The sequence below is a fragment of the Nomascus leucogenys genome, chromosome 13 (assembly GCF_006542625.1).
Source record: "Nomascus leucogenys isolate Asia chromosome 13, Asia_NLE_v1, whole genome shotgun sequence".
In the NCBI taxonomy this organism is placed as follows: domain Eukaryota; kingdom Metazoa; phylum Chordata; class Mammalia; order Primates; family Hylobatidae; genus Nomascus; species Nomascus leucogenys.
The window spans coordinates 15,050,936-15,078,638 of NC_044393.1; the positions used below are offsets into that span (position 1 = coordinate 15,050,936).

Genomic DNA, 27,703 nt, shown 5'->3' on the forward strand with positions numbered 1-27,703 from the left:
GTGGGAGACTTACTTGAACCAAGAAGGTTAAGGCTGCAGTGAGCTGTGACTGCACCACTGCTCTCAGCCTGGGCTACAGGGCAAGACCCTGTCTCAAAAATAAATAAATTAGCATCTGAACGTTTCAAAGCTGTCAATGTGTACTGGTTGAACCAATAGCCACTGCTTGATCCTTACAATTACATTTTGTAACTAGCAACAACAAACAAAGTTAATAGATTCAAGAGGTATATAAAGAATCTCATGACTAGAATTTTCCCCCTTTGATTGGTGAGGGACATAAACTGACCCAAAACTATGGCTTGATATATGTTTTTTAAGTTACTACATGAGAAACAGCTATACTTTTTAAAATTTTATTGATTTACCACCTGATCAAAGCATGGGATATTTTAATAGTATTATACATAATATTTTTACATAGAAAACTTTACATAGCATTTCATATTATATAATTCTGCTTATTCTTTCAAAAATTTATACATCCATTGGGCAAGGAATGATTTTCATTAAATTACCAATATTAAATGCACTTAATCATTGTGTATAGATTAAACCAAAGTAACTATTAACTAACTTTTAGGCATTTTAAGGAGGTAAAACATACATTTTGCACGTAAATATTTGATGCAAATATGCAGATAAAATTTTTTAAAAATTAGAACACTGAGTAAAACAACACCTTTGATAGATTATATTGTTTTGTTTTGAGAGCAAGGATTTCCAGATATGTTCATTCTTTAAAATACTCAGCTTTGGTTTCTTTGTTTCCCAAACTGCAAAGCTGCTGATAACAAAACTCCAGGATTTCATGTGAGTTCAGCTATGTCTACTTTAACACAAATATTAAAACAGAATTCAGAAAATGCAGTATTAAGGATCCAGCTTCTATTGAAACCAATATCCATTTGCATCATAACAACAAACATTTGAATGAGATGGTCACACTTGTACTTATCAGCAGGTTCCTTTAATAACAAAGACTACTAAATGTATATCCTTAATCACAAAAGAACAACAACAAAAAATACAGGGTTTTTTTTATTTTGTACAAAAGTCACCTGTCAGAGGAAAATGTTGTGTTTCCAGATATTATAATACAATTTTCATAATGTATGTTCTTTGGTTGTACATGAGGAGTACAGGGAAAAAGATATATTTGACTCTAAAGATGCGTATCAGAAATAAAAGTTACCCATCCACTGTTTGTTGTTAAGATGCCAAAGCTGGTGATTTCCCTAACAGACAATGAAGAGAAACAAAATTGCTCAAAGCAGCAGTATTGTAACAAATAAAAACTTCTCTAGAGACCCAGCACATATAATCAACTCTTAAAGCATTCTGAAAAAGAAATAAGGCCTTGGAAAATGTTTCACTCTCCTCCATTACTTGGTTAAATAAATGGTGTCCTAGCCTGATGTTGCAGTTGTACATACCCTTTCACTAGTGTTTGAGTGGCACAAGCCACATTTACCATGAGAAAGAAGAGATTTATTCATAAAAATGAATTTAGGCTGAATGGCTTATTATTGGAGGTAAGGGATTTCAAATCTCTGTTCGTCACTGTCCACTGATAAGAAAAATTACCCTGAATGGTTTTACATCCAATTTTTTAAAAGTCCATTGCTGGTACAATTCAAATGCCTCATTCAGAAAATTAAATCTTTTAAAATACTAAACTAATAAGAAATGTAAGCCTGAATGTTTCAGCAAGTAATAAAATGCACTGACACATCTGCTACCCTGCAAGAGGCAAAATTAAAGAGAGGGCAGGAAGACACCAGAAAAATTTTAGTCACATCCGATGAAGAAAATGATATGAGAACCTCGGAAGGAAAGGAAAAATAACCAATCAGGGATATAGCTGCATGCAAGATGGACTTAATGAATGAACACGTGTTCCCCACGTATACCTTTTGTACAAATATCAATGGAGACGACTGACTTGTTGAGGTGGTGATGTGCTATGATACCAGGGAGTGTAGGTTTCATGGTGCAGTGTAAAGGTGCAGTGGATTCCAGGGCAAGCCAGTCAAATGTGCTAACATTTTCCACTCACAGTAAAGTATTCTCCCATAGTCCTTTCCTACTAAATTATATAGCTCCTTTTGTCTAATATATGTAAATCATGTAAAAACCTAAACCTCATTTTTTCTTTGGTAGAGAAATTAAAAAACACTTTTTGGGAAAGAAAAAAGTAGACAAGAATTCTGCTGGCCAAAAAGCAAACATTTCTCAAGGCTGTTAAAACAAGAAAACAACTTAAGAATATCGGTCTCTTAGTAAGCAAAAGCACCAGAAATCCTTCTCTACAAAGAAAAAACATCCGATTTTACAGATAGGTTCCCAAACTACTAACTTCTAAGGCACCAGAGTTGACATCAATACAACCCAATTTACAGGACTAAAGAGCATAGGTAGAAGTCTGAATGTTTTAATCATTCTGTGTAACACTTTGTCTAACGCTCAGCGATGCTCTAGGTGAGCAGTGGGTGAGGGCAGAGAATGAGGCGTGTGTGCTCTTTCTCATGGGTGAGCATCCACGTATACTGCTCGCAGGCTTCGGGTCGTACTTGTGTACTGCCCACTTTTACACAAGCTGCAGCAGAACTCAGTTCTACTGCAGGTGAGAGTATTGCACCATCATTAACATAATAAGGACCTCAGAATCCAACCTTGCCAAATAATTCAACTCCTAGGCTCAGATTAATGGAAGTGCTGGGCACATGCCACCTCCTGCCATTGTCACAGTTCAGCTGTGCTGGCCCCGACACAGCTCCAGTTCCACCCATGACATCTGGCTTAAGAGGCTCATGGGAGCGGCTTCTCATGCACAGTTACTGTCCCTCTCTGGAGGGTCCTTTAATGGGGACTGTGCAGCAGTGACACTAACTGCCAGTACACTCACTTTTCTGAGGTGAAAATAAAAAGGCTTATCCAAGGATAAATGAACTCTGGTTAAATTACTACTTCATTTTCATTACTACTTCATATATTAGATTTCAGAGTGTGTGAGATGGACAGTGTATTCTGGTAATTTTAATTTAACACCCATCCACAAATACTTATTTCAAGGAAGGCTAATCTTCTTCATTAAATTGTTCAGTTTTTCCTGTAGACTTTTTCTCTCCATGTTACTAAAACAGGGAGATCCACGAGGCACATTTTTTTAACCTCGCAAAACTCTTAATTCTAACTTAATTACTAAACTCTGCCTTCCACCAAATTTAATATCTTTTTGTAAAATACTTTAAAAATCACTCAGACACTAACAAAACACAAAAACAACTCTTTTCTAATCCTGACCTGTCCCTAAACTAATCTAATTACGGCTGACTCATAACTGACAAAAACACTCAAATTTCTCTAACACACTCAAACAACAACAGAAAACTCAGCATATTTTAGGTGGCAGTTAGTCATTACAAGAAGTTTTATTAACATACTCTCTAATAATCACAAACCTATACATCTATGTTCAGTATTTTCAAGGAGAGTGACTTCTTACAAAACGTGTATAGCCAATCATGGGATTTTGCTAGAAAATGATGGCATATGCAATGACAGATTTGACAGACAGTTTAATCAGAAAAATGGAATGATAGAGATGAAGCAGACTCCCCACCTACTGTGCTAACTGGGTATGCAACAGTTTAATGAAATACCATAAGCCTTAGTCGGAGACTGTGATAGAACAGTGTAGAGGCCATCTGTATCCAGGCCATTCTGAGATCCAAGATGCCAACTCCTTGTTTCTATGACCCTTCACGAGATGTGCCAGTCACAGATGGCATGCTGAACATTCTGCAGAGCTGCAGCACTGGCCTGAGCAGCCAGGGCTACCACACTGGTGACAGTGCTGCTGGTACCTGTGATGGCTCTTCTGGTATCCATATCTTATACACAACACCTATCCGTAGGAAGAACTTCCGCAGAACTGCTCGGAGCTCAGGGATCAGGTCAAACTGCATAATTTCACACAAGTAGGGGTAGTACATTGAAGCATGTGCTTTGAACTTGAGGTGGGAGAGAAACAGATAAAATTAGACAAATTTTTTTTTTTTTTGGGCACCAGCTTTTCAGAAGTGTTAATCTCACCCTAGAACTTATTACAATATTGGTGCTTTTCTTGCTATTAGAAAGCTGGGGCCGGGCGCAGTGACTCACGCCTGTAATCCCAGCAGTTGGGGAGGCTGAGGCAGGTAGATCGCTTGAGCTCAGGAGTTCGAGACCAGCCTGGGCAACATGGTGAAACCCCGTCTCTACCAAAAATACAAAAACTTAGCTGGGTGTGGTGGTGCGTGTCTGTGGTCCCAGCTACTCAGGAGGCTGAGGTGGGAGGATCGCTTGAGCCTGGGAGGCAGAGGTTGCAGTGAGCTAGATTACGTCACTGCATTCCAGCCTGTGTGAGAGACCAAGGCTCTGTCTCAAAAAAAAAAGAAGTTGAAAGAAAACCTTGCAAATTAAAGCAGCTTTCAGTTATATTTAACTTTAATTAAATTTGGATAGTCCTGCTGCCAAAAGTCAACAGCTCTTTTATTTTGTAAAGCAGGTTCCTAGGTCAAAACCAGTGCTTCACAATCTTAACTCTCTCTTCCTGCACTGAAAATCACCATACCATTCCTAACAGCAACACATGAGGTCTACATTTCAGCCTTTCTCAACTAGGGTTCTTCTAGGGAAAAGGCCCTAATATCCTGTGGCACCCATTGTCTGTAATGAATTAACTTCTCTCCAATGCATCTAGAATGGTGCTAGTCACGTAACCATCCTTTGGAGAACTGAGAAAATAGTTACTGCAAACTCTTGAGTAAAAAGCCAACCCAAACTTTATGTCCTAGTGAAAATGTCAGAGTTTACTTGTTCATACCTTTTCATCATTTATTTTGAGGGTTTTGGTTAGAAGTAACAACAAGAGACTTGTCCAGGCCTCCCGATGGCTTTCAGAATTCACAGTGATGAAATAGGCAAGAGCATCACTGCAAACACTAGAAGAATTAGAGAGGGGGAGGCATATCAAAAAATTGATTAACATCTCACATTCAGGGGAGAACTATTCATTCTTGTGCTATTTTAAAAATTATTTTAACATTTTTTTTAATTACTTTTTTTTTTTGAGACAGGGTCTTGCTCTGCTGCCCAGGCTGGAGTGTAGTGGCGTGATCAAGGTTCACTGTAGCCTTGACCTCCTCGGGGTCAAGCTGATCCTCCCACCTCGGCCTCTGAAGCAGCTAACACCACATGCTTGCGCCACCATGCCTGGCTAATTTTTTTGATTTTTAGTAGAGATGGGGTTTCACCATGTTGCCCAGGCTGGTCTTGAACTCCTGGGCTCAGCAATCTGTCTGCCTTGGCTTTCCAAAGCACTGGGATTACAGATGTGAGCCTGAGCCTCTGAGCCCAGCCACTGCAATTAACTATTGAGCACCCACTCTGGCTGTGCTATCTTGGGCAAATCACTGAGCCTTAGTTTCTTCAGCTATAAAACGGAGATGAAAAATTGCCTGGCCGGGTGCAGTGACTCATGCCTATAATCCCAGCACTCTGGGAGGCCAACGCAGGCAGATCACTTGAAGCCAGGAGATCGACACAGCCTGGCCAATGTAGCAAAACCCCATCTCTACTAAAAATAGAAAAATTAGCTGGGTGTGGTGGTGCATATTTGTAATTCCAGCTACTCAGGTGGCTGAGGCACGAGAATCGCTTGAACTCGGGAGGTGGAGGTTGCAGTAAACTGAGATCGCACCACTGCACTCCAGCCTGGGCGACAGAGTGAGACTATTTAAAAAAAAAAAAAAAAAAAAAGTCCAAACTCAAGGGGTTGTTGTGAGGATTAAATGAAGTAAATATGTTAAGTGATAACTTGGCTCAGTCCTGGCACATGGCTAGGGCTGAACTCAATCAATGTCTGTAGCACAAGAGCTTATTACTCACAATTATATAACTGCCTTTCTCTCCTCACAATCACATTTAATTGCTTTTTTAAAAAACATGTTATGCCAAAAACTTGACATTTACATATCTCTTTTTTTGTATTTTGAGACAGAGTCTTGCTCTTGTTGCCCAGGCTGGAGTGCAACAGCACAATCTCGGCTCACTGCAACCTCCGCCTCCTGGGTTCAAGTGATTCTCCTGCCTCAGCCTCCCGAGTAGCTGGGATTACAGGCACCTGCCACTATGCCTGGCCAATTTTTGTATTTTTAGTAGAGACAGGGCCATGTTGGCCAGGCTGGTCTCAAACTCCTGACCTTGTGATCCACCTGGCTCGGCCTCCCAAAGTGCTGGGATTACAGGTGTGACCCACTGCGCCCGGCCCTACATATCTCCTTTAGAGAAACTTTATGAGACTGTAGGTATTTCTCTTTTGGGCTTAAGCTGAAATGAGCCATTGGTGCCTCCTTTAATTAATTAATTCTTTTTTCACTTTATGACTTGTTATTCTCATTGTAAGGTAACTGATATATGTAAAAAATTATAAAAGAAAAAATTATAAAGAAAAATAGTTACATCATTCTAAGGGATACATGACAATATTTTGGCATATTTCCTTCCAGTTTTTTTTTTTTTTGCTAAGATTTCAAAAGAAAAATTGTTCGCCTGTAGTCCCAGCTACTCAGGAGGCTGAGGCAGGAAGAGCTCATAAGCCCAGGAGTTTGAGACCAGCCTAGGCAACATAGCAAGACCGTGACTCTAAAAAAACAAATAAAATGCCCCAATTGCTGAAAATTGCAAGTAAAAACACTTTTGCAGCTTCTTTTTTTTTGGGTAAAATTTATTGTATTATGAAAAAGTTCCCACATTAAGTAAAATTATTTCTTAAAAATTTCACTTTTAGGCTGGGCGCAGTGGCTCATGCCCATCCCTGCACTTTGGGAGGCCGAGGTGGGGAGATCACGAGGTCGGGAGTTCAAGACCATCCTGGCCAATATGGTGAAACCTTGTCTCTACTAAAAATACAAAAATTAGCCAGGTGTGTGATGGCACACGCCTGTAGTCTCAGCTACTCGGGAGGCTGATGCAGAAGAATCACTTGAACCCGGGAGGCAGAGGTGGCAGTGAGCCAAGATCATGCCACTGCACTCCAGCCTGAGCGACAGAGCAAGACTCTGTCTCAAAAAAAATTTTTTTTCACTTTTAGGCTGGGCACGGTGGCTCATGCCTGTAATCCCAGAACTTTGGGAGGCTGAGGTCGGCAGATCACCTGAGGTCAGGAGTTTGAGACCAGCCTGACCAACATGGTGAAACCCCATCTCTACTAAAAATACAAAAAAACAGCCAGGTATGGTGGCGCGCGCCTGTAATCCTGGCTACTCAGGAGGCCAAGGCAGGAGAATTGGCTGAACCCAGGAAGCGGAAGTTGCAGTGAGCTGAGATTGCACCACTGCACTCCAGCCTGGGCGACAGAGCAAGACTCCGTCTCAAAAAAAAAAAATTCACTTTTAATGACTATGTTTCATAATATCATAATTTAGGACATATCACAGCTTAGTTATTCATTCCACAGTTGAGCTGCTTAAAATTTTTTCTCCTGATAAGTCTGCAGTGAATATTCCATGTGGTATTCCTGGTTCTTATTTCTAAAATATTTTCTGAAGCAGATTCCATAACAGTGGAATTACTGAGTCACAGAGAATGAACGCTTTAGGGCTCCTGGTATATAATCTCACCTACTTTCCAGAAAGATCATGCCATTATACACTCCAACTAGCTATGCAAGAGAGTGCATTCTTACCACACATTTGCCAGCACTGTGTGTTACTGTTTTTAAACCCTAGAGGAAGAAAAGAAAGCTCAGGCATCAGAATCTTGCTGATGCCCAGGAAGCTGAGTGGCAAAGACCTACTTTTCTGGCTGGGGCTTCCTCATCAGTATTCCACTCTCTCCCCATTGGTGGATTTCTAGATAATTTTGTAGGCACATCCTGGTTATATGATTTAAATTACATACTTGGAAAGAAGGAATGATGGGATGTTATTGGTGACAACAATTCTAAAGAAGACCTGATCCCAAGAGGGATAGTAACCTGCCTAAGGCCACAGGGCTCCAGCCACAGTCAGGACTTCCATCCAGCCTGCTGACCGCTCAGAGCACTTTTCACTGTCCATGTTTCTATGCATAGCTCACAGGACCCTTCAACTCCTGGGCTCATGCAAGGGCTTAACAGTGAAACAGATGAGGCTCTGCCCTCTTCAGAGCATTAAGAAAAGTGAAATGGGAGAGTCACCAGATAGAAAGAAAAAAAAAATTTGTCAGAGTGTCAGCATGTTATTTTTCTCTTACTCTTTTCAATCCACAGTATTGCTGTGACGCATTTTGTATGTAGCAGATAGAAATCTAATCAGAAACTAATTTTCTTACGTTAAAAGTCTCTGCTGTATTTCTTCCCAGGAATCCCTGCGGTTCTCATCAACATACATTCGAAACAGGATCCTCAAACAACAGGCCAGGCTGCTGGTTTCTTGTTTTAGAAGATTGGGTTTAGACTTGCCCTTAAAACCTAGAGATCAGACAGTCATATAATTAGTGCACATTTCTAAGATAATGCTGATAACTGTGTATGAACTAGAAATCTAGTTATTTTATGAAATATGAAACATCTGGTTTTTTTTTTTTTCTTGAGACAGTCTCGCTCTGTCACCTAAGCTGGAGTGCAGTGGCATGATCATAGCTGAGTGCAGGTAGCATGATCATAGCTCACTGCAGCCTCCAATTCCTGGGCTCAACGGTCCTCCTGCCTCAGCCTCCTGAGTAGCCAGGACCATAGATGTGTGCCACCATGCCTGGCTAATTTTTTTTTTGTTTTTGAGACGGAGTTTCACTCTTGTTGCCCAGGCTGGAGTGCAATGGCATCATCTCGGCTCACTGCAACCTCCGCCTCCCAGGTTCGAGCGATTCTCCTGCCTCAGCCTCCCTAGTGGCTGGGATTACAGGTGCTCACCACCACGCCGGACTGATTTTTGTATTTTTAGTAGAGACAGGGTTTCTCCATGTTGGTCAGGCTGGTCTCGAACTCCTGACCTCAGGTGATCTGCCTGCCTCGGCCTCCCAAAGTTCTGGGATTACGGGAGCCACCGCACCCAGCCAATTTTTTAGTGTTTGTACAGACAGGGTTTTACTATGTGGCCCTGGCTGGTTTCAAATTCCTGGGCTCAAGCAATCCTCCTGTCTTAGCTTTCCAAAGGAATGGGATTACAGACATGAGCCACTGAGCCTGGCCTGAAACATTTTATATATATTCTTAATACAGATCATTTGTGATATCAGATGAAGGCAGTTACGACTCCCCAGAAGTCATCCTTTGTATAAGATAACTTCATTTTTCAATGCCCTGTACTGTTCTTCATTTATTTATTCGTATTTTATTTTGAGACAGAGTCTTGCTCTGTCACCCAGGCTGGAGTGCAGTGGCACAATCTTGGCTAACTGCAACCTCGACCTCCCAGGCTCAAATTACCCTCCTGCCTCAGCCTCCTGCGTAGCTGGGACTACAAGCGCACGCCACCACGCCTCACTAATTTTTGTATTTTTTGTAGAGATGGGGTTTTACCATGTTGCCAGGCTGGTCTCGAACCCCTGACTTTAATTGATCCACCCGCCTCAGCCTCCCAAAGTGCTGGGATTATAGGTGTGAACCACCTTGCCTGGCCTGCTCTCCATTTAGACTTTGCTTATTGGCCGGCGAAACCATTAGTTTTGTCTTTTCAAATGTAAAAGCTCTTAAGAATTCTAGGCTGGCCGGGCGCGGTGGCTCACGCTTGTAATCCCAGCACTTTGGGAGGCCGAGGCGGGCGGATCACGAGGTCAGGAGATGGAGACCACAGTGAAACCCCGTCTCTACTAAAAATACAAAAAAATTAGCCGGGCGTGGTGGCGGGCGCCTGTAGTCCCAGCTGCTCGGAGAGGCTGAGGCGGGAGAATGGCATGAACCCAGGAGGTGGAGCTTGCAGTGAACCGAGATTGTGCCACTGCACTCCAGCCTGGGTGACAGAGCGAGACTCCGTCTCAAAAAAAGAATTCTAGGCTGGGAGCAGCGGCTCACGCCTGTAATCCCAGCACTTTGGGAGGCCAAGGCGGGTGGATCACGAGGTCAACAGAGCGAGACCATCCTGGCCAACATGGTGAAACCCTGTCTCTACTAAAAATACAAAAATTAGCTTGGCGTGGTGGTGCGTGCCTGTAGTTCCAGCTACTTGGGAGGCTGAGGCAGGAGAATCGCTTGAACCCAGGAGGCTAGAGGTTGCACTGAGCCAAGATCGCACCACTGCACTCCAGCCTAGTGACAGAGTGAGACTCCGTCTCCAAAAAATAAAAAAATAAAAAAAAACACATTCTTAAAAACAAACTAGTACCAATCAGCTTAAGAGATATGCAAACCACTCTCACAAACAAAACCGTATTACAGGCAAAGACATAAAACAGCTGGATATTTTAAGGCTGTAGAGAAAAATGACATTCTTTAATTGTGGGTTAAAATAAATATTTGGGGACAAAAAGTAATGATAACAAGGCCAGGTGCAGTGGCTCATGCCTGTAATCCTAGAACTTTGGGAGGCTGAGTGGATTGAGGTCAGGAGTTCAAAACCAGCTAGGCCAACATGGTGAAACCCTGTTTCTACTAAAAATATAAAAATTAGTCAGGCATGGTGGCATGTGCCTGTAAACCCAACTACTTGGAAGGCTGAGGCATGAGAATTGCTTGAACCCGGGAGGTAGAGACTGCAGTGAGCCAAGATCGCGCCACTGCACTCCAGCCTGGGCAACAGAGTAAGACTCTGCCTCAAAAAAAAAAAAAAAAAGTAATGGTAACAATTAACAATACAAAAATTATATAAAGTATCACTTGTATGCAAAGTTCAAAATAATGAGAATCCCACCACCATCTTGGAAAAAAAATATATTTACCTCCAGGGTTTATGCATTTATTTTTGGAGGTAGGAAAGTAAATATAAGGCTTGGATTGATGAATGGTTTCTGTTTTTCCTAGATTACCACACTTTTTATGTCATATTTAACTTTTAATTTAATGTAAAATTTCTTTTTTTTTTTTCTTGAGACAGGGTCTCCCCCTGTCACCCAGGCTGCAGTGCAGCATGCAATCTTGGCTCACTGCAACCTCCACCTCCTAGGCTCATGTGATTCTCCCACCTCAGCCTCCTGAGTATGGTGTGTGCCACAATGCCCAGCTAATTTTCATATACTTTTTTTTGGGTGGAGATGGGGTTTTGCTATGTTGCCCAGGCTGGTCTTGAACTCCTGGGCTCAAGAGATCCGCCTGCCTCAGCCTCCCAGAGTGCTGGGATTACAGGCATGAGCCACCACACCCAGCCCATAAAATTTCTTGACTTGCTAGATCAATTCAATTCTCCAACTTTCAATTTGTGTTTTTTTGTTTTTTTTTTTTTTTCAGATGGAGTCTTGCTCTGTCACTCAGGCTGGAGTGCAGTGGCGCAATCTCGGCTCACTGCAACCTCCACCTCCTGGGTACAAGCGATTCTCCTGCCTCAGCCTCCCAAGTAGCTGGGATTATGGGTTTGCACCACCACACCTGGCTAATTTTTATATTTTTAGTAGAGATGGGGTTTCGCCATGTTGGCCAGGCTGGTCTCGAACTCCTGGCCTCAAGTGATCTTAGCTGAGGCCTGCCTCAGCCTCCCAAAGTGTTGGGATTACAGGCATGGACCACCGCACCCGGCCTCAATTTGTCTTTTTATCAAATACGTACTGAGAATCTACCATGTACTGGGATGAAACCTATCCAACATTTCCCTTCTCTCCCCCTCAAGCATGAAAATATCTGTTAAGTTATTTTAGCTATGTTTAAAATTTCGGCATTTTCCAAGCCCTTTAATGCTTTAGGATGGTGACCAGTGTGGCCGTCTATCTTATCTGCTATGTGGCCTTACCTGCTCGCCACAGGACAGTCCGCTGCTCGTAATTGGAGTTGAAGGCCTTTGAGAATGAATGGGATTCCTGCAAACAGTCCAACAGCTTGAAGAGGTGCTGGGAAGACATGTACTTATACATGCCCTGATCCTCCGTCTCTATGTGGATATCTGCATCCAGCGTGTCTTGCTAGAGGACAGGACAGAGGATAGAAGAGCTAATGAAGAAGATGGAATGCTCTGGGCATTGTGATTGCAGACAATGGCAGTCATGACTCTCCCAAAGTCATCCCTCTCTATAAGACACACTTATTCCCCAACACCCTGAAACATTTCCATTTAGACTCTGTTCACTGGCTGGTGAAGGAACACACTGAGCTGTTCCATGATGGCAGGCTTGGCTGGCCAAAGTTTCAGTTTCATCAGTGCTGCCTCCACTGCATAAGCAGGAGTGTGTGTGTCTCCAATTATTTCATTACAAGAATGAATTATTATTATTTTTTTTTTGAGTTTCTGTCGCCCAGGCTGGAGTGCAGTGGTACAATCTTGGCTCACTGCAACCTCTGCCTCTCGGGTTCAAGTCATTCTCCTGCCTCAGCCTCCTGAGTAGCTGGGATTACATGTGCCCGCCACCATGCCCGGCTAATTTTTGTATTTTTAGTAGAGATGGGGTTTCACCATGTTGGTCAGACTGATCTCAGACTCGACCTCGTGATCCGCCTGCCTCGGCCTCCCAAAGTGCTGGGATTACAGGCGTGAGCCACCATGCCCAGCCCAGGAATGCATTCTTGAAACATGTATGAAACACTAAGAAACTTTATTGAACAAGCTGACTAAAATTTAAAAATCAAAAAAGACAGCCTCTGGCTCACAGCTGTATTTTTTCCAGCAGTAATAAAATTTACATTACTTTTGCTAGTATTTAAAACATGACTTCCTCTATGAAAAAAAATCTTGATTTTGGCTACTCTCGAAACACTAGAAACTGTCACAACTTAATCCACTTGGATGGTAACTGGGCGCTAAAGCTGAGAGGTGGCAGCCACTTTGACTGGGCTAGAGATTTCTGGTTTACCGCAGTCCTTACCCAGCCTGCCTCACTCACTCACTCTCACAGGATCTGCTAGCCCCTGACGCACTGACATTTGTAACCCATGGTGTAGGATTGCTGTCCAACTTTTGGACACTCAATTCTCTATGTTTTCAAGAATCTGATATGTAGGCCGGGCATGGTGGTACACACCTTCAATCCCAACACTTTGGGAGGCTGAGGTGGGCAGATCGCTTGAGTCCAAGAGTTTGAGACCAGGCTGGGCAACATGGCAAAACCCCATCTCTACAAAAAATGTAAAAAATTAACTGGGCATGGCGGCATGTGCCTTTAGTCCCAGCTACTTAAGAGGCTGAGACGGGGGAATCACCTGAGCCTGGGAGGTTGAAACCCCAGTGACCTGTGCTTCTGTGATTGCACCACTGCACTCCAGCCTGGGTGACAGAGTGAGACTTTGTCTCACGAAAAAAAAAAAAAAAAAAAAGAAAATCCCATATGTAGAAAGTTGCATATACAAAACAAAAAAAGCAAAATTCTTGAAGGAAAAATTGGGATCTTTATATATATCTTTTCCTCCTCACTTATTTGTGATTAAACTCTATATCAATTGTGGGGAATAGTTCCTGTGATAACTAACACTAGTGGGGTGGCATCTGAGCAGTGGTATGGTCATAAACTCACTCTCTGGGGTATATACATAAAAAAAATGAAGCCCTGATGGTTAGTGTTTGCTGTTTTTTCCTGATGTAACTCCCATCAAGGCCAATTTTAAGCATCAACATGCCATCACTGAATGTGGGGTTGGAAAGAGATGAGCATGACAGGCTCTGGAAAGCCAGTATGAGCTGGCTTCCGCACACCACTACATCAGAGCAACCTCCCTATGGACAGAGATGCTCTTCCCGAGGCCTCCTGTTCTTACCTGGGCGGCAACCATGTGCTCTGCATCCTCCTTTTTGCTCGTCGCAGGGTAGAACACAATGTTGTCAATGGTCTGTATCAATTCCAACTGGACCACACACTTGATGAGGAGGCTGGCAAACAGTTTCTGATCTATGTTAGATGATAAAGATTAACCCTAATAATGATTCAGCCAATACTGAAGAAATATCCACTGAGCTCCTACTATGTGCAAGGCATGATTTATTTTTTTAAGAGATGGGGTCTCACTATGTTGTCCAGGCTGGTCTTGAACTCCTGGTTTCAAGTGATGCTCCCACTTCAGCCTCCCAAAGTGCTGGGATTACAGCATGAGCCACCACACCCAGTCAAGGCACAATTGTTGATGTTGTGGCACAGCAATGAATAAACTGGACAAAAAAAAATCTCTGCTCCCATGGTGTTGACAGACAATAAATGAAATTTTTTAAGAATAAGATATTGTATGTCAAATATTGATGATAGGTAGAGACAGGGATAGAAAGTGTCAGGGTAGGATTGCACATTTAAGCAAACTAGCCGGGAAAAGTCTCTATAAAAATGTGATATTTGAGCAAAGACCTGAAGAAAGTGAGGGAATCAGCTATGCAGGTTCTGTGTCCTCCAGCAAGTTTCTCTGCCACCCAGTGGGCTACTCCTGAAGACCACCACTGGACTGTGCCCTAACCAGAGGGCGTTTCAGGTTCCTGCAGTAGCCAGCCTCTCTGAAGAGGCCAGAAGCTTATGGTTTTTTGTTTGTTTGTTTGTTTTTTTAAATAGAGATGGGATTTCCTCATGTTGCCCAGGCTGGTCTTGAACTCCTGTGCCACAACATCAAGCGATCTGCCTGCCTCAGCCTCCCAAAGTGCTAGGATTACAGGTGTGAGCCATTGCTTGCCTGGCCAAGCAGCTCAGTTTTGCTGCTTTCTGTATTTTCTACTTCTGTATCCCTTAAGAGTGGTCTTTTATTCCTTTTAGTGGTTAACAACCTTTGACTAGTGAACATTTGTTTTTTTTTTTTTTTTTTTTTTTTTTTTTTTTTTTTTTTTTTGAGACGGAGTCTCGCTCTGTCACCCTGGCTAGAGTGCAGTGGCATGATCTCAGCTCACTGCAACCTTTGCCTCCCAGGTTCAAGTGATTCTCCTGCCTCAGCCTCCCAAGTAGCTGGTAGCTGGGATTATAGGTGTGCGCCACCGTGTCAGCTAGTTTTTTGTAATTTTAGTAGAGACGGGGTTTCGCCATCTTAGCCAGGCTGGTCTCAAACTCCTGACCTCAGGTGATCCGCCCGCCTCAGCCTCCCAAAGTGCTGGGATTACAGGCATGAGCCACTGTGCCCAGCCAACAATTCTTTTTTTTTTTTTTTTTTTTTTTTGAGACAGAGTCTCGCTGTGTCGCCCAGGCTGGAGTGCAGTGGCATGATCTTTGCTTACTGCAACCTCCACCTCCAGGTTCAAGTGATTCTCCTGCCTCCTCCCAAGTAGCTGGGACTACAGGCACCCGCCACCACGCCCAGCTAATTTTTTTTGTAGTTTTAGTAGAGATGGGGTTTCACTATGTTGGCCGGGCTGGTCTTGAACTCCTGAACTCGTGATCTGCCCGCCTCAGCCTCCCAAAGTGTTAAGATTACAGGCGTGAGCCACCGTGCCCGGCCCCAACAATTCTTTATATTGAATTTTCCCTGTTCAAATTAGCAGTGTGGTTTCTGCTTACTGAGTAGACTAACTATATCCTCTTTGTGTTCTCAATCCCTGAGGGCCCAAGGGTGGCCCATGTCAAATACATCATAAGTGTTCACTAGTTTGACTACAGTAACAGTAGAGATTCCTTTCCCAACTTATTTTATAAAATCAGAATGTTGAAAACATTAAATATTTCAGTGATAGAAAACAAGGAGGTTGAGCTGTCTTTAAGTTTTTGAAAATGGCTGTGAAGTTATTTTTTCATTTTTTTCATTAAAAAAAAAATTTTTTTTTTCTTCTTAGAGATGGGGTCTTGCCACGTTGCCCAGGCTGGTCTCAAACTCCTGGGTTCAAGCAATCCATTGGTCTTGGTCTCCCAAAGTGCTGGGATTACAGGTGTGAGCCACTGTACCTCGCCAGTTATGAAATTATAAAAACATGTAACAATTCTCCATGTAGACTGTTTTAATTTTTTTTTTTAAATACAGTGGCGTTCCAGAAGATGTACATTCAACTTATGCCAAGTCAATTAAAGCATTTTGGACCAAAAATAAAAAGAAGGAAACGATAATAATAGTGCAAAGATTTTGTCTGCCTGAGCTTATGGCTGAGCTGGGAGACTGGGAGCAGCAAAGGCACTGTTCCCTGGGGGAATGGGAGGTGGCTTGAGTCCTAGGTACTTCTCAGAGTGTAGACTCTCGCTGTACTGAGAGTGCTTCTCCTATTGAAAGAAATGTACACTTGGCCTCCACACAGAAACTAACTACTTTATCTGGAGCTCGTGAAGAAAAAGAGGCTGGGCATGGTGGCTCATGCATGTAATCCCAACACTTTGGGAGGCCAAGGCAGGAGGATGGCTTGAGTCCAAGAATTCAAGACCAGCCTGGGCAACAAAGTGAGAGCTCATCTTTACAAAAAATAAAATAATTAGCCGAATGTGGTGGCACATGCCTATAGTCCCAGCTACTCAGGAGACTGAGGCAGGAGGATTGCTTGAGCCCAGGAGTTCAAGGCTGCAATGAGCTATGATTGCACCAGTGTACTCCAGCTTGGGAGACAGAGTATGACCCTGTCTCTAAAAAAAGAGAAAAAGAAAAAGGTATCATTCTATCAGTGGGCATTGGAGAGAACCTGGCTGCAGCAGTTAGTGAGAGACAGCACGCCAGTCCCAACACGGTACCTCTTTAATGAATTTCAAGGGTGACTACTTTTATTCCTTCTAAAGAAAATGGTGACCGCACACTGTTTTGTCAAATGTGCTGCTTCAGAAGTTAACTTCAATGTTAACAGCTATAGCCTAGCATGTTGAAGACAGGGTGGGACTGCTGTAAAGGCAAACAATGGGGCACACAACTTTCAAAGCACCAGAACAACCTTCACAAGTTCCCATTCCTCAGGCTGCCAAAAATGTGTCTGAATCCCCACTCTACTACATGTTGTCAAGTTCTATCATCTATCTAAGCCCCAGTTCCCTCAAATACAAGACAGTACCTCTTCAAAGGCTAGTATGAGAATTACATGAAACAATACACATGAAACACACAGTACAGTGCCTGGTACATGACAGCTGTTAAACTTATTTTTTTAAATGATAGTAAAACACATCATAAGCAACATTAAGAGACAATTTGACAAAAATAATTTGAAACTCATATCAGAAAAAGGATTTCTAGTACATAAGAGCTCCTCCAAACCAATAAAAAAGGGGCCAACAATCAACAAAAAATGAGCAAAGATTATGGAGTTCATGGAGAAGAAAACAGAAGTGGTGCTTTAACATATAAGAAACTATTCAATTTGACTCATAATTTGAAAATTCCAAGTTAAAATTAGTCCAAAGTTGTATTTCATCTAAAAAGATCATGTAAACAGCTACAAATTTAATAGATAGCAATGTGGAAAAATTTAAAAATGGTAAATTCACTTATCCACTGACTCCAGTACATTTTTAGGAATTTATTACATAAATTCGCAAATGACATATGCATTGGGTTATTCAATGCAGTATTGCTCCTAACAGCACAAGATTATAAATAATATAAATGTCTGTTAAGAGCAACTCAATTAAGCAATAAAAGCATGTCTACAAACTGGAATAATAGACAATGGTATAAAACAATGTGAAAGCTCCTTATGTACTGATTTTCAATGATCTCTAAAATATATTAACTGAAAAAAGAATAAGGCATACTATTCCATAACTGGTAAAAGGAGAAAATTCATATGTACTATATATGTATGTATGTGAATGTATATGTGCATGTACTTGCCTGCATATGGATAAAATGACTCTGGAAAGGTACAGAGAAACAAGTAACCTTGGCTGCTACAGAGAACTGGCAGACTGAGGCACAGGGCAGAAGAAGGCTTATCATGTTTACCCTTCTGTGCCTTCTGAATATATGAATCACATAAACATGTTACTTATTTAAAACAAATTAAAAAGTGGCCTTACTTGCGTATGGTCTACCCTTCCAGCTGTCATCTGTTGGGTTAGAGAGCTGGCTCTGTCCTCTCTCAGAGGGATTTTTATCTATGCTGCTTAAAGACTGGCGGTCCAGATCCACATCCTAAATGTAAACCAGAGGGAAACACAATGCTCACTTTTCTTCATGATAATTTGGGCAGAGATGTGCCTGTTTTAACACGGCTGGTTCAGCCTGTATTTAAGTGCCTTGCTTAGCTCAAAATAAAATGATACTACATGCTTAATGTAGCATGCCTCACAGGCTGCAATGGAGAGATTAAGAATTTAAATTACTTCTCCTCCCATTAAAATTTCCTATTTTCCTATTCCAACCCAGAGGACATTTCTCTACATATTAGGATTTAACAATAAGTGTGACAAATTTTTTATGCGATCAAGTTCAAAGATAAATTACTAGTGCAGTAACTAGTTTTTTAAAAAGTTGACAGCAGGCCAGGCACGGTGGCTCATGCCTATAATCCCAGCACTTTGGGAGGCAGAGGAAGGTGAACCACCTGAGGTCCGGAGTTCAAGACCAGCCTGGTAAACATGGCTAAACCCCATCTCTGCTAAAAATACAAAAATTAGCTGGGCGTGGTGGCGGGCACTTGTAATCCCAGCTACTTGGCGGGAGGCTGAGGCATGAGAATTGCTTGAACCCAGGAGGTGGAGGTTGCAGTGAGCCAAGATCGCACTGCTGCACTCCAGCCTGGGGACAGAGTGAGACTCTGTCTTGAGAAAAATAAAATAAAATAAAAAATAAAAAAATTTAACAGCAGAAGACAGTTGCTGTATCCCAAATGCTTTTTAAAATCTAATGGTCTTAGAGTCACTTAGGAATAAAAGTTAATTCAACTCCTCTCTGTAAACCAAAGTATTTAAAAGTGAGATTTGAATTAGAACTTCTTTATGTGGAGTCATACAAAAAGTAAGAACTACCACTTCTTTGGTGAAGAGGAAAGCACTATTAATTTAGGAGGGCAACAAACAAGCACAGTTACGCCAAAACACTATTTACAATGTTGAAAGCCTAGAACTAGCCTGAGAGTCCGATAAGGGAGAAGTAAAGAAATTATAATACTATGCAGCCACTGAAAAGGCTGCTATCAAAGAATCGTTTAAAATATGGAAAAATGCTCACATGTTGTTATATGCTAACTGATCCCTCATTTCAAATATGGCTGGCTTTCCTAGGCATGCACGGTCACACAAAGCGGCAGCTAGAAATGTAAACTGTGCTTTTTACTTGGTGAGGTTACTTATTTGCTTAATGCTTTTCTGGACTTTCTAAAAAATATATTATGAACATATATTATTTTTAGATCTTATAATTTTACTCACTTCCCATAAAAAAAAGTACAAATTATACAGGCTTACTGATCTTTTACTAAGATAGAAGAAAGAAAAGACAACCAAAGAAAAACCCCAAATCCTACCAAATGCTTTTCTGATGAATCTTCCTCCATTCCTACAGGTCTCCATGTCAGCAAACTTAAGAAAAAAATAGAGAAAAAAAATAATCAATGTGAAAGGCAATCAGGAGCTGTAAGACATCCACTGAACACAGAGATAAACGGGAACAACTGCAGGAACACTTACACATGTGGGATGGTTGTTTTGAAAATATCCAACATACAGTTGCAGGTTTCATCCCAGACTTCAGGACTGAATTTCTCTCCATTAGATATTACTAAGTTTTCTAAGCAATTTGTACCTGATCGTGCCAACTGTTCATTATCTGTAAAATAAAGCAGTATCTATCATTAAACTTCTACTGCTATTTTGATGCCAACCAGGTCTCAAATACTGTACACTGTGAGTTGGAGACAGCAACTGGTGAGTTTCTAGGCTTTTAATTAATGAAGCCATGCTACAGACAGTATTAAAATTTTTATTAAAAATTTTTTGAAGAGTTAAAATTGTTTATCATAGTTTTATTTGCTAAAGAAGAAAGGTCAACATTTTGCTACTTTAAGTGGCTCATGTATGAAAAATGGTAATAGAAGAGAGAAAATATTAGACCAGGTTTTCAAAAATTTAGTCACTCATACACTACATTTCCAATTTTTGTCACCTGAACAATATCAAATGTTTTGTCATTTATTTTAAAATTAAGTCACTTTTTCAAAAATGAAACTAAATTTCTTGCCCTAAGCCAAAATTATCTATGGAATCCAGGTCTAATGTGCTAGCTGGGTATTTTTCCTGACAAACTCTAAAATAAACACACAACTACTCAAATGAAAAATGTCTCTTGATGAAGCTGTTGACCTTGACTGAAACAATACATTTTAAAAACATTTTACTAGAGAAAATTTCAAACATATACAAAAGTAAAAAGAACAGTATAATACATGAAGGTACATCTTGTAGAATGCAAAAACAACTATAGCCCATCTTTAAGAAATGCTTTATGAACTGACTTGGGCGGGGGGGACTGTTTTTATATTGTAATTAAAACGTACACATTTCACCAACTAAATTGTATATTGTACTCTTTGGCACTACATCCACGCTTTTAAATATTGAAAAAACTAACCTCTCATTAAGGATTATGTAAGAAAAATGAAGCCTAGAGGCTTAAAGAGTACCTTGTTTGACACACCACTGCAATTGTGCAAATACATCAGAAAGAAGAACTTCATTCAAAGCTTCATAAAACTGGGTAAAAACATCACAAATAGCATAAAGTGCGTGATTGCAGGTTGTTGTCATCCACTCAGATTTCTGGGAAAACAAAAAGATGACACTTAAAAGCTATTCTCCCTGCAGTGAGATGCGCACTCTTGTACACTCCTGGCAAAAACTGTTGTAGAAAGCAATTTAGTGATATGTATCAAGAATACGTCTTAAAAATGTTAATGCATTCATATGTACAGAGGATATATAGAGGGATACTTATAAAATTATGGTAATGATGCCAAAAGTGGAAGCCAGAAGTGGAATAAAAAAATAAATAAAAAACAGATAGATTTGGTTACTTAAAAGCTAAATTTTCCAAAATGAAAAGGAAATAAAAATAATAAAGTGGGCAAATCATCTGCAACTCATGTAAGCATATGCTACATTATTTATATATTTAAAAATGCATAAATCAATAGGAGAAAGATGAATAATCCAGCAGATGAGCTAAGAGTAATTCATAAAAGAAGAATTCATAAAAGGCAATTCTTAAGAATGATCAATCCTATGAGAGAAAATATGCCACCTCACTAGCAGTTTGAAACTTTTTCAATGTGATACATTTGGCTTATCAAATTAGCAATGACTAAAACAAATTAGAATGGGAAGACCTGGAATGAATATGGAGAAACAGGAACTCTCATGCATTGTTGACAGAAGTGTAGATGGTTACAGAGATATTTGCAGGTCAGCTTAGTGGTACATATCAAAAGGCTTAGTAATATGCAGGCCCCAAACCTGGCAGTTGGGCCACTTGTCTTTAAAGAAGAAAATACCACCACAAGTACAAGTGTAGCTGCAAAAAATGTTCATTTCAGTGCTGTCCAGAAAAACTGGAAGCAACCTAAATTTTCGTAAGCTGTGGAACATCCACAACTAAAACTATTTTGTAGCCATTATTAAAACAACATTGTAGAAGAAAGGCTGGGTGTGGTGGCTCACACCTGTAATCCCTGCACTTTGGAGGCTGAGGCGGGTGGATCACTTGAGGTCAGGAGTTTGAGACCAGCCTGGCCAACATGGTGAGATCCTGTCTCTACTTAAATTACAAAAATTAGCTGGGCATGGTGGCATGAGCCTGTAGTTCCAGCTACTTGGGAGGCTGAAGCAGGAGAATTGCTTAACCCAGGAGACAGAGGTTGCAGTGAGCCGAGATCGCACCACTGCACTCCAGCCTGGGCAACAGAGCAAGACTCTGTCTCAAAAAAACGAAACAAAACAAAGGAACAAACAAAACATTCTAGAAGAAAAGTTATGGCTAAGGAAAAATACTCATGTATTAAGTTTAAGAAGTAGTTTATATACGTGTGTTGGAATTCTATTTTCATAGAAGAAAAAAGTGGATCACAAATGCATGTGTGGGTGGACACACAGATGAAAGTAACACTTGAAGGTCTTAATAGTGGCTGCCTATGAAAAACTGCAACTGTGAGTGTTTAAATTCTTCTTTGTTTTTGTCTGTGTTCTGTAGTTCTATTTGTTTTATAATGAGGAAAAACATACTTAAATTTAAAAAGATTAGAAAACTCTATCTATACTATGACCTCAACCGTATTTATTTATTTATTTATTTAAGAGATAGGGTCTCACTATGTTGCCTAGGCTGGTCTCAAACTCTTGGCCTCAAGTAATCCTCCCACCTCACCTTCCCAAAATGCTGGGATTACAGGCATGAGCCATTGTGCCTGGCCTCTGAATCATATTTAAACCATGTAGAAGACTGAGAAAAATTTGCAAAAACATTAACTCTAATTTTGGATGGTAAAAGGAAGAATTTTTTGTGTTTGCCTAATATTCCATATTAAGCATATGTCACTTTTATGTTGGGGTAAGGAAAGGAATGGTGTTCCCCAAAGAAATAAAAAGATTACTTTTCCATCTAAAAATCTTGAGCCTAGAATACCCTTTCACTATCCCTTACCTCTAAGGGACAAATAAAAACATCTACAGGCATCAAACATCCTTTTTAAAAAAAGGCTTAATATTCAACATCATCTCCAAATGCAACTTCATTAAAAACCCTTAAGGGACCAGAGACATTCCACTTTCTGACTGCTCAGAGGTTGATATGAACGAAACAACTACAATGACCAGTCAGGAGCCCTGCTGAACTGGAAGGTGCAATGCCTGAGGGCCAAGCAGCAGACCACAGAGATGTATTTCCTCTCATTCCTCTGAACATGGGGAGAGTCACTCAGGACTAGCTGATACTGGTAGGAGAGTATCAGAAAGGTGTTTCCATTTTTAAAACCTTAAGTTGCTCAGTATTTAAGAACTCTGGGTAGACGATGATGCAGCCCCCAGAGGCAAATACAGGCCAGAAAGGCTTTCCTCTCCATCATACCTAGGGCAGTGCTGTAGTTATCACCTACCTCTGACTGTTGCTCAGGGAGTTTCATATTGTCAAAAATCCGAAACACGATTCTGAACAGGTCCTGCCACCAGTGCTTTTCAAAGGTGTGGCCATAGCTCTTCATGATCTCAAACATGACCGTGAGTCCCCTGGAGGAAACAAAGTCAGGCACAGAAGAGAGAATGGTGGAGAAGAGAACAACAGAGAAGACAGTGGGGCCAGGTGAGCAAGTGACTGAGCTTCATTTCAGTGATGTAAGGGGCCACTGCAAGGGAACATGGTTACCTTGTTCGTACATCTAACTTGCACCTATTAATGATGCAGGAGAGTTCGAATAAGATGGGGAACCAGCCTCGGACCCAGACTCTGTCACCAGGAGCTACATTCATGTCATCACTTGTGTATTCTTGTAGCACCTATGATGAAAATCACATCTCAGGTGTAAACTAAGCATGCAAAAGGAAGGAACTGAAAGGGAACTATATGCAGATTAAAGCCCCACACATTTTTCTCTCCCAAAAATCTCCATTCAGCAAGGGCACAGTGGGAACAGACTACACAAAGACATTATCTGTCCCAAAGGGCATATGAGCAGTTTCCCAGTACAAACCTATGGACCTCTGCAGGTTTTAGAACAAGTTGAAGGGGGACAGATCACAAGAGTCCTGGGGGTGGGAGGTGTTATACTAAGAAGAGCTTAACGGTCAAATGGTATTGACAAAATATCCAGGATGATTCATTATCTTAGGTCTTTCTGGAATGTTACTGTCATACATATTACTTAAAATAATACCAGCAGCTACTACTGACTGAGTGCTTGCTATGGGCCAGGCACTGTTAAAGTTCTTTTCATGGATTAACAATTCTCACAAGGATTCCAAGTGGCAGGTAGAAACAATGGTCCTGGGTTATAGATGAATTAACTGAGGCATCAAGAGCTTCAGTAAGCTGCTCAAGGTCATACAGCTAGGACCTGGCAGTCTTTCTACAGTCTGCATGTATAGCCCTACTCTCTGCCTTATTTCTGGGATTTTGACCCCTCTGCTCTGTAACCACTCTTGAAGTGGTACTGAAATTTCTTTAGCAACTCTGGTTATCTAATGTTAGGCAATTTCTCTCTGTGCTTCAGTTAACTCTCCTGTACAATGGGATATAATTACATCTCATAGGTCTGACATGGGGACTAAATGAATCAACATACAGAAAATACCTAGAATGGTGCCCAACAAGTACTAAGTGCTCAATCAACATTGGCTCTCATTATCATCACATCTTAGTGAGCTGTTGTAAGAGATGAGACATATCATCTTACAGGTTTATAGCTCTTTCTGTAAAGGAAACTAAAGTAGAGATCTACACAGGACATCATAGTTTAGATGGACTTGTTTTCACCCTATTTCAGTGTTTTGGGACTCTGTCATTTAAACCAAATAGGCCTCTTTAGAAAGATGAGACACATCAAAAAAACCCCCCATCATTTTCAGGAGAAAACAAAAGGTGATTTTTAAATATGATTTCTCAGGCACATTACAAAGACATAATGTCATTTCCTAAAAGGGAGGTTTGTTTTCTTTCAAATAGAAAGGTCTAGCTTCTTGAGCTTTGCCAAAATACAAAAGCTAAAATACAACTAACTTCTACAAAAACAATTTGTAGAATACCATAGGTTCAGTATGAATAAAATACAGAATTTCATATATACCAAATAATGAAAAGGCCTAACTCCCTGTCATGGCAGCATTTTGAAATAAACACCTAATTTAGGGCAAACACACATTTCTAAAAGAGTAGCTGGAAAGCTCTTTGTTAGGAGCAAGAATTTCTGCTCCATGACCTTTTCCCTTCACTGCCCGTCTGAGTAAGGTGGGGAAAAACGAACCCGAGGCCTCTCAGAGACGTATTTGCCACAGAAGCGGATGAGCCGAATTGCTTCCATGCTCGTGTCAGGAAAAGCAGCATTGCAGGCGAACTCTGATAAGCACTTCACAGCATCCTGAAAGGAATCGATGGCTGCAGGAAAATGGTGCTGGAAAATAGTTGCTGGGGGAACACAAGGCACATTTTTCATAAGACCAGGATTTAGAAATGGGGATGAAAAAATGCACGTGCGTGCATACACACACACACACACACACACACACACATATCAGAGATAATTAACTGTGAAAATCTAAGAAAAGCATGTCAGTATCTTTGGAAGACAGTTTTTCTTACTAGATTACTCAGGAATGAATGCATTGGGTACAGCTTGGGCTAGACAGTCTTCCTGAGCTCAAGCAATGATGTAAAGGCCCAAATATCAATTCATTCATTTATTGAACGCCAACTATGTGCAAAGATGACTCGATGCCTAAAAATTTCCATAGAGATGAAGTAAACATCTTGTTCCATGCTCGCAGGCAGAACCCAGGACTCCTGGTCAGTCCAGAGGAGGGGGACACTGCACTAACTCTGGGCTGGACTTCCCGAGTGCAAGTCTTGGTTCCACTACATCCAAACTGTGTGTCCTCAGGCAAGTTGTTGTATTTATTTTTCTGTGCCTCAATTTCCTCTTTAGTAACATGGGGGAAATAATGAGATAGTCTGTTCTCATTATTCCTGATAGTTACATTCTACAAAGCTGCCATAAACACTGAATTCAAGAATACTGAACCATGGCTCTTAGGGAAAATATGGAGATAAGGAGCTAGATTCCTGCAAGTCTCTGGTCAGAACATTTTCATTAGCTGATCAAGACATGAAAAGACACCTTATCTAATAGATATTGTTGATTCATTAACACTGAACTCACAGCCAATATAGCACTGTAACTCATGCCTGAAGGAAGCTCATCTAACACACATATTTTTTCCATAAGACACATCACAGCCTTTCTGCACGTAGAACACTACCCAGCATTCAGCACTATGCTTGGGGGGCATTTTAAACAGTGAAATCACCAACAAAAAGCACAAAAATGTAAAAAAAAACATGGCACTCGATAGGCCACATTAAGCACACTTGTTTATGTCATGACAGCTCAAACAAGAAGGCAGGGTGCCACCTTCTTCCACCACAACTGGGAACGTGCACCTTGGGTGACTCAAGTTTTTGCTGTTCTGTGCATGCACATGTTGGCAAATGACCACAAAAACACCATGAGTACTGGTTGTGGAGTTGTTAATGTATATACATTTTAGTGAGTATGCACACAGAATCCACCAATAATAAGAATTGACTGTAATTCTTTCATAGTCATTAGAGTGGCCGTGGGATTGATTTGACTTTCAAATTTCATCTGGCTTGAAATAACATTCACGTTTATCTGCTGGACCCAAACTGACTGATAACAGGAAAGGCCATTTAGAGAAGGCAAGGAGAAAGTCAAAACAGAGTTAAGATCAAGATTAATACTCATCAAGTGCTTACAACACGGCCTGGTACATTACTACATCACAGCAGAGCCAAGGTAGGGAAGCCCCTGTAGGTAGTAAAATAGACAGCAAGTGAACCCTTCTAGACTTGCAGGTGGGACATTAGTAGGGAGGGAACAGAGCCACTTACTGACAATGTGGCAAGTGGTCTGGAAGGCCAGCTCCACAATGTTCCCATCATGATCAGAGGCTGCCTGGTGGAACACGGCAAAGATGTTCTTCCAACCTGAGCGGATGTTGGCCGCCTGGGAGTTCACCATCTGGGCAATGCAGCGGATCGCCATGTCCCGGATGGTGGGAGACCTGAGGAAAGAATGGGATGGCGTCTGTACTTTGGAGAATGGGAAGAGAAATGAACATAGCTCATCCCTTAGAAGCAGCACTTAAACATTTCTTATAGCACACAGCAATCCACATTTGGGCTCTGCCCCGTTTCCTCTCACTTCCATTCCAAACCTAGCATGCTGCATAGAGCTACAACCACCATCCTGCAATCACGAAACAATGAACTCAAGGTTGAAAAGCTGACCCTCTGAATGGAAGAACAAAACGAAAAAGCCTGGGTCTCAAATAGTCCCTAGCCAGGCCATGGAACCAAAGTTGAATGCTTGCCTCTGACTTCTTTCTTGTTATGAAAACAATAAATAGCCTTGCGGTTTAAGTCACTGCTGGTCAGTTTTTCTGGCCAAAAGCATTTCAAATAATATAATTCCGCCACCTAGAGATAATCATTACTAAATTCTTGTGTGTATCTTCTTAGATTTTTGGGTAGGAATATATCTATGTGATAAACACATATATGTGGATTGGAGTATACATATATAATTTAAGGTGCAATGTTTACCTAAATTATTATAAAGTAAAACTTGAAGATAGAGAAAATGGCTGATTTTCTGGAACAGCTGCAATTGTCTCTCAACCTGTTAAGACATACAATTATGGAGGAACCTTATTATCTCACAAATAGCAAGAAGGAAAGCTATATAAGCCTATTGCTTCAATGGTACTATCTTTAAAAGTCAGTACAGTGGCCTTGGGATTGCAGGTTTGACTTTCAATTTTTTTTTTTTTTTTTTTAAACAAGGTCTTGCTCTGTTGCCCAGGCTGGAATGCAGTAGAACGACCTCGACTCATTGCAACCTCTGCCTCCCAGGCTCATGACTTTCAAATTTTATCTGGCTTAGAATGACATTCATGTTTGTCTTCCAGGCTCACACTAACCAATAATAGGAAAGGCCATTTAGAGAAGGCAAGGAGA

The 27,703-nt window shown here is 41.1% G+C and overlaps 1 protein-coding gene across 2 annotated transcripts in view; it reads right to left on the minus strand.

Moving 5' to 3' along the window:
* Nucleotides 1-342: 342 nt before the first annotated feature.
* Nucleotides 343-27,703, minus strand: part of ARFGEF2 (ADP ribosylation factor guanine nucleotide exchange factor 2) — a 114,609-nt gene continuing 87,248 nt past the window's right edge. For both annotated transcript variants that reach the window (XM_003252908.3, XM_030825512.1), the window contains exons 27-39: nt 26,576-26,748; nt 24,912-25,072; nt 23,318-23,448; nt 23,052-23,181; nt 20,589-20,724; nt 19,597-19,735; nt 19,434-19,488; nt 17,986-18,100; nt 13,856-13,986; nt 11,904-12,072; nt 8,359-8,497; nt 4,871-4,988; nt 343-4,016 (exon numbers count right to left, since the gene is read on the minus strand). In XM_003252908.3, the coding sequence (XP_003252956.1) occupies nt 3,840-4,016; nt 4,871-4,988; nt 8,359-8,497; nt 11,904-12,072; nt 13,856-13,986; nt 17,986-18,100; nt 19,434-19,488; nt 19,597-19,735; nt 20,589-20,724; nt 23,052-23,181; nt 23,318-23,448; nt 24,912-25,072; nt 26,576-26,748 (1,774 nt within the window). In that variant the 3' untranslated portion in view covers nt 343-3,839. The remainder of the gene's footprint in view (nt 4,017-4,870; nt 4,989-8,358; nt 8,498-11,903; nt 12,073-13,855; nt 13,987-17,985; nt 18,101-19,433; nt 19,489-19,596; nt 19,736-20,588; nt 20,725-23,051; nt 23,182-23,317; nt 23,449-24,911; nt 25,073-26,575; nt 26,749-27,703) is intronic.